The sequence below is a fragment of the Equus przewalskii genome, chromosome 26 (assembly GCF_037783145.1).
Source record: "Equus przewalskii isolate Varuska chromosome 26, EquPr2, whole genome shotgun sequence".
Lineage (NCBI taxonomy): Eukaryota > Metazoa > Chordata > Mammalia > Perissodactyla > Equidae > Equus > Equus przewalskii.
The window spans coordinates 12716172-12728051 of record NC_091856.1 but is presented as its reverse complement, the minus strand read 5'-3'; the positions used below and the strand labels follow the sequence as shown (position 1 = coordinate 12728051).

Genomic DNA, 11880 nt, shown 5'->3' with positions numbered 1-11880 from the left:
CTGCTCCTGTTTACCTCCGAATAGCTGGACTTGGGATTTTGTGAAATGATGCATTTCCTCCTTGTTTAAGCCAGTTGGAGTTTGAGTTGGGATTTTCTATGACTTATAGTACAAAGCAGCCTACCTGAATCGACCTGCTTCGTTCCAGGCGCAGTGAGTGCCAGGCACTGGGGACACAACCAGCCAATGAGACACAGTCCTTGCTCACCTTGGAGGGAGAGAGGATCACAAGTGAGCAGAATGTTCCAATTCTGAGTTCTCAGTGCAGTGATCTCTACGAGCCCCGAAGGCTTTGGAGGCACCTGTGAGAGAAGCCTCATCTAATCTTGGGGTCTAGAGAGTGCTTCCCAGAGGAGGTGACATGTCAGCCAGACCTAAGGATGACTGGGAATTTGCTAGAGAAAGGAGGTATGCTTTAAGCCTGAGAGAGACAGGCTCAGACTTAAATTTCAGAACGTTCCCTTAGCCGGCTATGGAAGAGAAAACATTTCCCCCTCAAATGCTCATGCATATTGGTTCCCTGAACACTGAGGTCCAGAGAGCTGAGCGTGTGCTTGGTCAACAAATCCTGGGGAGAAAGAAGCCCTCTCTCTAGTCGTATACGTGTGTGAGGATTAAATAAAATAATACACGTAACTCATTTAGCCCAGTGGCTCTGCTGCAGTCTGTGTTCAGTTGATATTAACTGTCATCATCATGGTTGTAGTTGTTTTTTAATTCTTTGGTGACTTGGAATCTTTGGTTTCAAGGGCTCTCAAAGTGTGATATAGAAGCCAATTAGGATCTTCCAGCATCTTCACCAGGTTCATAAGCCAAAGGCCGGCAGGACTTACGTTTAAACCAGGACAGTGACTATATTCTGTCTCTAGCCAGACTGATAACTGATTCAAAATAACTAATGGAAACCAGATGCCTCCTCACGCTGCTTCCTCCCAAGTGTGCCCATCCATCACGTGGTTCTGGGGAAGCCTCTGTCCTGGCTGTGGCAAGTAGGAGAGGGTGGGATCTGGAGTAACTGGCTGGGACTTTAAAAGTGCCCTCTGAACACCTGCTGAAAAGCATTTCCCAGAGTAATACTTTTGTTTCCAGAAGACTCAAAGAGAATTGCAATAAAAAAAAATAAAAAGACTCATCTATAAGAGTGGCACCTGCTCATCTGATACCAAAGGCTTTGAGAATGGGAGTAGCAACTTGACCCAGTTGAGCTACTGGTGAAATCGTGAGGTCCCCTTGGGCCACGCCTCCTTTCAGAATCGGACCTGATGTCCTCCTGCCTCATGTCCCGGTGGATCAGGCCACAAATACTTAGTGAGCACTGTTCCAAGGGGCCAGGTGTGCTCATTGTAGGAATAAAACAGGAAACCAAAGAGAGGCTACCTGCCCTCAAGGAGCTCGCGTTCACACTCTGTGGCCCTCCTCTGGTCCAGATTATCTCATCGCATTTTCACAGTAGATGCTATTATTCTCCATTTTATGAAGACACCAAAGCAGAGAAAGGCTAAATGAACTGTCCAAGCTTTCAAAGTGAATCAGAAGAGGACCTGACCCTCAAACCCAGCTCTGTTTGACCCAAGAGCCCATCTTGTGAGCTAAATAGCTTCTATGGCCACACATTTTGTTTGAAGAAGCCAAGCCCTTTACATTTTGGCAGGGCCTAGCAAGAGAAAACGCAGTTGATGTCCATCCAGTGGCCACATGTCAAGTGCCTACCGTGGACCAAACACACCACTTTCTCCCTAATCTACTTTCATCTTAAGCGACCTTAAGAGAAAGACCTCGTTGTCCCTTCTCTACAGATCAGCAAACAAAGGTGCCAAGTCATTAAGAAGTTACTGCCAGTGATGAGGAGGATGATGGATTATATCAACGGAGCACATGCAATGGGAGAGACACCGTGCTAAGTACTTCACATGTTTACATATGCAATCCTCATAACATGTGTATGACCAGGGACTTTTAGCCCCAGTTACACAGCTGGGGAAACTGAGGTGTGGGGAGATTAATTACCCAAGGCTACACAGTAATGAAGGGGTCGGGATTTGATCTGAGGCAGCCTGGCTGCAGACTCCACTCTTCACCAGCTGTGCTATATTTATCCATATAGTTGCAGAATGGAATGAAAATGCAGTCATGTTAGCCAAATGCCAACTTGCATGCCCTTCCTCCTGCCCCGCGGTGCCTCAAACATTTTGGCATCTGGGTTGGCATCAGAAAGTGCATCTGGGTAGAGTCTCTTCGTTGACCCGAATCTGAAAGGGCACTTAGGGGACTGTAGACCAAGACTCACATGATTTAGATAACGCTTTCCCCGATTTGCCCTTTGATGACCCCCTTCCTCTCCCGGCCTCCATGCCCATTCCTTACGTAGCCTCTCTCCTTCCGAAATGCCAAGCAGCCTTCAGACTGATGCCCCGGCAGGGACAGAAGGATGCACAGAAGCAGGGCTGCCCAGCTTGACGGGCCTCTGGGAGCCAGTCCTGGGGCCTCCTGGATGGGCCCAGGCCTGCAGCTGCAGTCTTCCGAACAGCCCCCTGGAGCAGGTCCTTTCGGCTCCAGGGAAAGGTCAGAATTTCAATCTCGTGTTTTCACACATCTTAAATGGATTTCCGAGGCACTGGGCCGCCCCTGCTCTTCTCTTTAAACAATGTGGTTAAGCTGCTGTAGCCTTGCTTGAGGCTGCATTCCTCCCGCATTGTGATGTGGTTTTTGGAAGTCATGCATGCAGTTAGCCAAACCAAACGAAGCTGCTTCATTAATGGGAGCAAACTCGAGAGAGAGAAATTGTGAACAGAAACAAGGCAAGTTTGCTTTCCACCCCTAATTCAGAAAGCCAGATAATTAAGTAGGCGGAGAAAGGAAATGTCCCTTCTGATTCCAAGAGCCGAGTCTCTCTCTCTCCATTTCCTTTCTTTATGTGGGGGGTGGGGGAGGGTGTGTGTGGGGGTTGGGGGTTAGGAGAGAAGCCCTAGCAAAAGATCTATTACCCTGACCTTCTGAGTAAGCTTTGTCTGTCATATGGAGAACATAAGCATAATGAATTGATTGGGGTTCTGTTCAGCTTCCCTGTGCCCTCCACTCGGTGCTCTTCGACGTGGCCCTCGGCAGCAGCTCCCAATCTCAACCTCTCTGCTGACTCATCTCAAAGACAAGGTTCCTGAGCAGGAACTCAGCCACTCTGCATCTCCCACCTCCACATGCGCAGGTCGAGCACGTCCCCTTTCCTCTTACTTCCCCTCTCGTGGGAGAAAGCGTCCCTCTTCATCTGCAAAACTAATTGTTCTTCTGCACCCTGGATCCCAACGTGAGCTTGCTTGTCAGTTACAGATGCCACGGCTCCTTCCCTCCACTGTAATAAACCTGTCCAAATCATTCCTATTCCAAAAAAGTCTTTTCTCATCCTGTCTCTTTAGCTACCGTCCCAACTCCTGCCTGCTTCCTTTCTCCAGTACACATCGTCTACCCCACTTGTCACATCACACGTCTCCACCGCTATCACCTCCCATTCTGGCTTCTGCTCCCCACTCTCTGTGCCTGGTCACCACTGATGTCCAATCTTAAGACCCAATGGATCTCCTCTCTATTTCCTATTCCGCACTGCGCAAACGAGGAGGAGGATGGCCAAGGTGGCCTCTTGAGGGGGGTGCTGGTGTGCAGTTCTCTGACGTTTTCTGAGAGAGAGCCTAGCGTTTCAGACAAAGACATTTTTCATTTACCAAGCTGCATATTTTTACTTAGATATTTAAAAAAGCAATCTCAAGCTCCGAAAGAAAATGTAACGTTGATGCCAAATCAGATGAGAACGAACACTTGGTGTCAACAGGAATATATTTGAATTTAAAAAGGCTAGCTGCTTCTGACAGCAATGTGTCTCAGCTCCTTCAAGTCGGAGTCGGAGCGGGGGTGGGGAAGAGAAGAGTCTTCAAGAAATGTTTATTAAGACAGGGGCCAGGTGATAAGTAGGGTGACCGTCTGTACCAGGGACACGTAGGAAGTCAGGGAAGGCTTCACATCAGAAGTTACATTTAGGCTGAGTCTTAAAGGGCAGGTAATTTCCAGGGGAGAAAAGGAATTCAACACTGAAGGCAGAGGGAACAGCATGTGCAGGGCGGGGCGTTTGGAAAAGAGCTGACATTTTCAGGAAATGATGAGCACGATACTTCAAAGCGTCTTCTGGTCTCTATGATTGAGCGCTGTCCCCTCTCACACTCCCTGGCCCTGAAATATGGATGGCTGCAAGGAAAGAACACATCCTATCGTAATTTTTATTAAGCTTAGGGTTAAAAACCCACCAAATGTGTATGAGTAACCAGTTTCTCATATGCCTTTCTTAACCAAACGTGTGCTTTAAATGGACAGAGACAACACAATCAAGGCCACCTTTCCCCAGGTTGCCAGCATCAACAGAGCGGGGTAAAAGTCTTCACAACAGGAAGCTAATGGTCCAGCAAGCCCCAGCATCTTCAGTGGTCATCATTTCTCTCACGTTGCATCTCTATCCTCACTATTCATGTGCTGTCAGAAGGCAGGTGCTGTGTCTGTCTGGTTTGTTGTTTCACAGTGACTAGCACCAAATATTTGCTCAAAAATATTGGTTAAGTGCATGAGTGATGGGACCAGCATCCTGTGCTTCCCAAAGAACCGAGGGTTTCTATCTCCCCTACTGCTTCCAAAGGAACACTTCTGTAAGTTCCTGATGTGAAGGTTGCCAGCTTCTGTGTCCTTCCTGGGCACACTGGTAGACAAGCCCACACACTTCCCACTGCTTATGGGTAGGTGGGGCTGTGTGACCGGGTCTAGCCCATAAACTGATACTGGAAGTCACGTGTGCTACTTCCTGGATGAGGCGTTCGAGTGGGTAGACCATCTCCAAGCTCCCAGCCATGACCCTGGGATTCTTGTGTTGAGAGGGAAGCATCATCAGATGGAGGAGTTTGGGTTCCTGAGTCACCAGATGAAAGGGCACACCCACCTTTTGGGAATTTGTGTAAGAATTAAACCTTTATTGTACTAAGGAGTTGCCATGTGGCAGTCCCTTCCATGACTAATGTACCAGTAAATTCTACTTCCTCTACATGAAACAAAGTGGGAGTAGGGATTAGACATGACTTCAATAAAAACATTGTTCACGAAATATTTGATGGAGGCCATGAGAGAATAGCTTAGTTTTGCAATGGATAAGTCCATTACATCATTTTCTCTTCTTCAGGAAAACACACAGAAGAAACTTCTCAACCTGCAGTTCTAGAAAAGGTTGAGTATTTCTTGAACATTATTCAAGGTTGAATAAAAACTTACTAACAATTATGATTCTTGATTGATCCTTTTTTGCCTTGCTTACCAGGAAGCTCAGAGCCAAATATGTGGCTTCTGTATGGCCTCGTGGAATGCATTTTTGCCAGTTTTCTCTTATTATCACTTTGCTACTCAGTCCTCATTTTCCCTTTGGGACCTCATTTATCTAACTTTCTGTTTTCTCTAATTGTGTTTTACACTGTCTTGTAAGTCTCCTAAAAACCTGCCTTTGTGAAGGGGATAAAGATGAGGAGGGGCGAGAACCAAATTTTTAGAATGAGCTTTGGACAAATGATCCATGAGCCATCCTCCTAACACTGTGAATGCAGACAGTATAAACCAGCTCTGAGGGTAATAATCAGGGCTGTTGATTTTAATTTACTCTTCTTCTAGATTTCATGACTATTCACTTTTCCTTTCATTTATAACAGGGTAGCTCAAAGAACAAGTTAGTGAAGAAAATTACCGGTGCAGGATGCACAGCAAGATAGTTTGTGGCAGTGGTTGTGACTTGCAGTTAGTTTAAATAACTGTGCTCAGAGATTGCGAGTCCCCAGATGACATTTAGTCACTGACACTTCCTCTTTCTGAAGCTTCACGCACACTTTGGTTCTCATTTTTGATGGAAAATATTCCCTCCATAAAGTTCTCCCGGTTGGTGATAAATATCGGATGCAGAAATATTAACATTTTAAAATCTCAGCTCACCTTATCTTAATTTCACCTTTGTTTTCCACACCTGTATAGATTCAGTGGCCTGAAATCTCTCTCACGTACACACATTGAGAGGCAATGCTATTTTATTTCTACAGTTCATATCTGTAGCCATATCTGTAAATGATCTACAACAGATACACATAGACACATGTGAAAAAAATTCTTTATTAATTTCTCACATTTCATTACAAAATGTATGTTGCAAACAACTTGAATAACCTACTTGTGTGTTTTTTGTTGTTTTTTTAAACCCTTGGCTTCAAGAACTCAGAATCTCCCTATCTTTTATCAAGTATTGGGAAACACTGATTATTGGAGTCAATAGGTTATCATTTTGCTATTTATTTTCTTCTCTCAAGCTCTGAAAAAAAAGTCCTCTGTATAAATTAAACAAAAAAAAGTTGTAAATTCTATGTCATTACAGTCAACAGAATTATAATAATGCATTCAAAATGTGCGGCCACAAAATATCAGGTATATGTTCGAAAAAAGAAAAAAATGACATTCTAGCCTTGTTAAAAGGATAATGGTCCCATATTTTTATTAACAGGTTAGCAAAACAAAATCCAATGGATTACAATATTTACATGTTATTTGAAAAATAAAGTAGTGATAAAAGCATGTCACAATTATTTTCTTTTTTTTTCTTTTTTCTTTCTTTTTTTTTCTCTTTTTTTTGTTTGTTTTTGGTAACCATTACGAACACCCAATCCAGGTATGGAACTGTTTAATACATTTGAAATGAGGCCAATTAAAAACAAATATGGACACAAAATGAATCTTTGTTTAGATAGTTCACACTTTCCCCATTTTCTGGTTTCCACATGATGGCCCCCATCCCTAAAAAAAAAAAAATTAAATTAAAACAAACTCCCTACAAATAAAAAGTCTTAACAGCAAGAAAATAAAAGAAGAACATGCTTTTCAAGTAAGCACTTATTCCACAAATGCAATATCTTTCCATGGATTTTATTTGAAGCTGTGTGGGACACTGTCATCTCAGCAATTCCCCTTTCCCTTTCTTCCCTCCCCCTCCCCCAACCCTTCCAAGTAAAAAAAAAAACAAAACATGAAAACCAAAGGACTCACATGCGCACAAATCCACAGACACACACACACACATCCAAGCGCACGCACACACAGGCTTCTAAAACCTAGGCTTCAAGGAAAGTTCTTTTCTACTTTTTGGAACGAAACCCTTTGTTCACAATCAGAACATATTATAGATGTAGACTTAGATTTAGTCTAAGCTGCTCCCTCCTGAAAAAGCTAATAAGGGGAAACAGAGCAGCTGGCAGCTAGATTGAAAAAAAAAAAAAAAAAAAGTAGTTCTCCAGGCTCCTTGTAGGATATAAGTATTTCTTGTCCACTCTCACCAAAGGGATGGGATTCTAGCACATCCCCTTGTCCCCCAAAATAAATGAGACCCCCCCAAACACAACGCAAACAAAAAAGAACACAGATTTTAAAACCACACACAAAAGCCAGCCCATCCTAACAGAAATTATTTGTGTGAGACGGAGAATGTGTAAATTGGACAAGCATCAAAAGGGTGGAGAGGACTTCCTTGTCTGGCCCACAAGCTGCATAGCTGTGCCGAAAAGTTTGGTTCTTTAGTTAAATAAAAAAAAAAGAAAATTAACTTCTTTGTTATTTCCATGTTTAAAATAAAAACATTCCTATTCACAAAAAAACGAAATCTCCCTTGCCCCCAAATTAAAACACAAGAACAACACACACAGAAAAAACAATTTATATGAAAAACTGAATTGTGCTGTGTTTGTAACACTCAAATTGATAGAAAATAAACGTGTGGCAAACAAAATTCCACAGTCACCTTAAAATTAGCTCACATGAATCTATCAAATTCTAAATTATAGTTGAACACTAATAAACAGCTTACCTGGAGTAAAGGATGACAATTCACAAACAGTTATCTAATAATTAAAGTCTGTTTCTTTTTTTTGTTTTGTTTTTTACTAAAATAATTAAAAAAATCACAGTATTTTAAGAAATAAAACCCACATGGGGATTTTAAGCACAATTTGTGTTCCTTTCTTTAAAACTCTTTTTTTTTCTCCATTCACCATCTTGCCCAGCAGTTCTCTACATTTAACCACAAGGACGGCAGGTAGTACTGACAAATGCAGAGAATTTCCCTTGGTTAAGTTTGAGGTACTAGGAAACAGGTGACTGTTTTATGCAAAGCAGTTTTTTGTTTTCTGTTTTTGTTTTTTTTGTTTTTTGTTTTTTCCCAAAGCGGCTGCAGTTAGGTCTTGAAAAAAGCTTAAGGTATTAAAACTAGAAAAACGCACCGAAAGTTGTGCGTCAAAAAGTTGTTCCCCTAAGAGAAGTCTTTACCGTCACGGAGCTTCGTTTCCACATACTGTCCAAGACCGCACAGAGCACAACGTGTGCATGGCACGTGCTTCCGTATTCCGCGACAAGTGACAACTTCCATGATGAAGATCCGGAAGAAAAGATGTAGTGATGGAAAAGGAGCCACATATTCCAACCATTTAAATAACTTTAATTTACATACTCATTCACACAGGTACCAGTGCTTTGAAAATAGATTGTTCAGTCCTAAAAAGCAGCTTTGTTCTGTCTTCTCTTCTCTGTCCCCCCCTTCTCAGCCCCAGCTGGCCCTCCCACTTTTTCATCACGGTTCAAGTAAGGTTTGATTAAGAATTTCACCAAACGCTTATTCGTTTTTGGCCTCTGCATTCTCCAGGAGAGATTTGTCAGCAGCTACTACACAGATGGCTACTGTTTCATTCTTTAGGGAAAAGTCTATTCCGATTGCCTCGTCATCTTCTTTCTCCTCTAGGGAGGGCATCTTAATACTGTCCTCCATGTTCTCTTTCAGGTGGATTTCATCTCTGCTCACCTGCTTGGTGTCATTCAACGCCCTGCAAAAACATTGATGGTAGAGACAGATGAGTAAACATTTTTTCCTAATTAAACAAAAAAGACACACATCCTTACTTCCCTGACCATAAAAAGGCCTTAGGGTTTCCTTTGAACAAATGCCATGGAGGTAGGACTAAATTCTGAGTGATTTATCTTTGCAACGTGTTATATTTAGGTCATGTATTTCTGGTATCTTATTAAAGATCTGAACCTACAAACATATCCATTATTATACTACATTTTGATTATACCATGCTTTGTTTCCAGAATAACCTAATTGTTTTATGGTCCCTCCTCTACTGGGTCATAAGTCATAAGTGGTAATAGCAAGAATTATTTTATGCTCAAACTCACCAGCAGGAGTTGGAAGCCTGGCGATGGGCTATATGTATTAAGACTAAAAGAGCAACTCAAGTATTAGTAATTTAATGAACAGGTCCAGAAACAAATCATGGAAACAAACAAAAAGCAGAAACTGGAAGATGGAACCCATGTCTTGGGAAGCTTAGTTATATTCTCTGAAGTTTAATGCTTCAGGTTTCACGGACATTTTCTGCTGAAAGGACCAGCTCCTAGGCTCTCTCTGTGTCTGGCGGACTAAGAGTGCCGTGGGTACGGGATGATCTTATGCTCAAGGATCTTGTAAGTGTTTTGCAGGTATGCTCCCACCTACCTGGGAGGCAGGCAGAGCTGGCTCTGTCCCCGAGGCAGAGCATTGAAGGCACCAAGAGGTGCGTGGGAATGTTCAAGGCCACTCAGGGAATGAATCATCACAGAGGCAGGAACAGAAGCCCGATCTTTTGACCCCGGTCCACGCTCTATCGGAGAATGTCATGCTAATGAAAGCTGAAGGGACACTGGCTGGAGAAAGCTCTAAACTTCTACTCGAGTGGGCTTTGTCATTCATAAAGATGATTTTTCCTCACTTGACTCGTGTCTGGGTGACCATTTTAAAAACCAACAGAAAAGGAGAAACCTAGTTCCTGACAATTGCCTCTCCTCCCATGCCCGGAAATGTGACACAGAGGGGCCTATGCATTGTCACGGGAACCAAAAAAAGAACCTGGTCTGCCTGCCACCTTTCCCTCTGGGCAACGACGTTCTTGGGACGGACTGACTTACATGCCGTGTCTCAGCACGTGCCGTTCCCACTCAGAGCCCTGTGAAAACGCCCGTCCGCAAAATTCACACGGAAAACGCTTCTCGGTGTTAAGAGCAGCCCCACGGTCAGAAAATCTCATCAGATCTGTGAGGAGAGAGCAGACCTGTGTTACCTGTGTGCTGTGGGAGTAGGCAGAAGAGAGAAGTCAACATTCATTAAGACACCTCCTCTCCTCCTTCTACCTAGAAAGCCAACGGGAAAGCAATTTCCAGATTCCTTACTTTCTCCTTCCTGGTTTTCCAACTAAGGGTATTTCTTGGATAGCTCTCAAGAATTTTTCCTGGTTCCCAGGCTCAAGCATCCCCATTCCTCATCACCTCCCCAGTTGCTTCCATCACAAATAATCTGGGGCTTTCTTGCCTGAAGAACCCCTCTGTCCAGTCCCACAGTGTCTTGGCATTTTTTTTGTATCCAATCTCTTCCTTCCGTGATGCACTGTCAGTGCCTCACAGTGTAGCACCTATTCACTTTTTATTTGACACGGGTTTATCTTTCTCACTAAAAAGAACATAGGCTACTGAAAACACCAGGTCAGGTTATGTGTAGGAGACCTCAGAGTTTTGACTCGCTGTGAGTAAGGACAGGGGCTCACAACTTGTCATCTGTCATGGATATCAGAATCAACACCTCCCGGAGTGGCTACAAGCACTGAATGAGATCTACAAGCAAAGAACCTAGCATCAAAGTGAACCTGGACAACGGGGAGGCCAGTATGTGAGAGGGTGTCCTCAGCTAGGGAGGGATGCTGGCTGGCTGCCCGGCATCTCCTCCTCAATTGGTGATAGTCATGAATGTGAGGATATACAGGCATTTCGGGAGAAGTCGGCTGCAAACATCAAATATTGACTGTCATCATTTTGTTTCCTCCACGGCGCTGGGCACATGTTAGGGATCTGATCAATGTGCATTGGCTGGTTCATTGTTTACAGGCCACTCCTCCTGGCAAACTGAAAGACGCGAGCTTGTATGGCCTTTGTGTTGTCCCAAGTTCCAAGCCCATATGTCCTTCATTACACCACAGAGGGCCAAATCTTCATGCGGGTAACAAACAGCAGGACCTAGACGGTTCTGCAGCCACGTTGCAAAGTGAGGGCAGCACACAGGGAAATGTCGATCCTCTCTACATTTCTGATCACTCTGCGCCTGTACACACAAGATGTTACAGGAAGATGTCTCCTGGTTGAAACACTCCATCGAATAAAATCAGGACGACACTAACGGGATAGGTGTCTCTCCGCTGCCTTCATCTTCAGCACAAAAAGCTATGTGAATGGGGCCAGTTTGAACAAAAGATGAAACATTTTCTCACAAATTAAGAAGATCACCACACAAGCCATTAAAAATAATTGCACAGACTATCTTCCTTGATTCTTTTCATTGGAAATGAGACAGCACCATCTGCTCTGCGCATTAATTCCTTAGCAGGGATTATCTTGGGCAAGAAATCAACAGAATGCCTTCGTGACTCCTCCCAGCTGCATAATGAGAGGGGGTGGGGAGGATTCGGCTCGGGTTCATTTGGATTTCTTCATGCCTGATTTCTTCCCTTTCAAATTCCCCCCAGGGCTTCCTAGGCAGGACCTGCAGTGGGACCAGTCAGTCCTCTCTCCACTCCTCATGCTGGGAAAGGATGTTGAGAATGGGGTGGCTACAAGGATGTGAGCCCCCTGACCCAGGTGGGCCTGATTAAAGTCTACATTGCCAACGAGGGGCATGCTCCTGGCACGTCCGCTCTTACCCTTAGGAAACATGAAACCAGTCATCTACTCTTTCCAATGGCTCCTGCTGCTTCATCC

The 11880-nt window shown here is 43.9% G+C and overlaps 1 protein-coding gene across 11 annotated transcripts in view; it reads right to left on the bottom strand.

Moving 5' to 3' along the window:
* Positions 1 to 6154: 6154 nt before the first annotated feature.
* ZNF462 (zinc finger protein 462) overlaps positions 6155 to 11880 on the bottom strand; it is a 137845-nt gene continuing 132119 nt past the window's right edge. For 8 of the 11 annotated variants that reach the window (XM_070596044.1, XM_070596047.1, XM_070596046.1 and 5 more), the window contains exons 12-13: positions 10045 to 10168; positions 8519 to 8921 (exon numbers count right to left, since the gene is read on the bottom strand). In XM_070596044.1, the coding sequence (XP_070452145.1) occupies positions 8714 to 8921; positions 10045 to 10168 (332 nt within the window). In that variant the 3' untranslated portion in view covers positions 8519 to 8713. Of the gene's footprint in view, positions 6850 to 7912; positions 8922 to 9595; positions 9741 to 10044; positions 10169 to 11880 lie in introns of those variants that run through there. The other 3 variants (XR_011533488.1, XR_011533489.1, XR_011533486.1) reach the window with 2 other exon arrangements.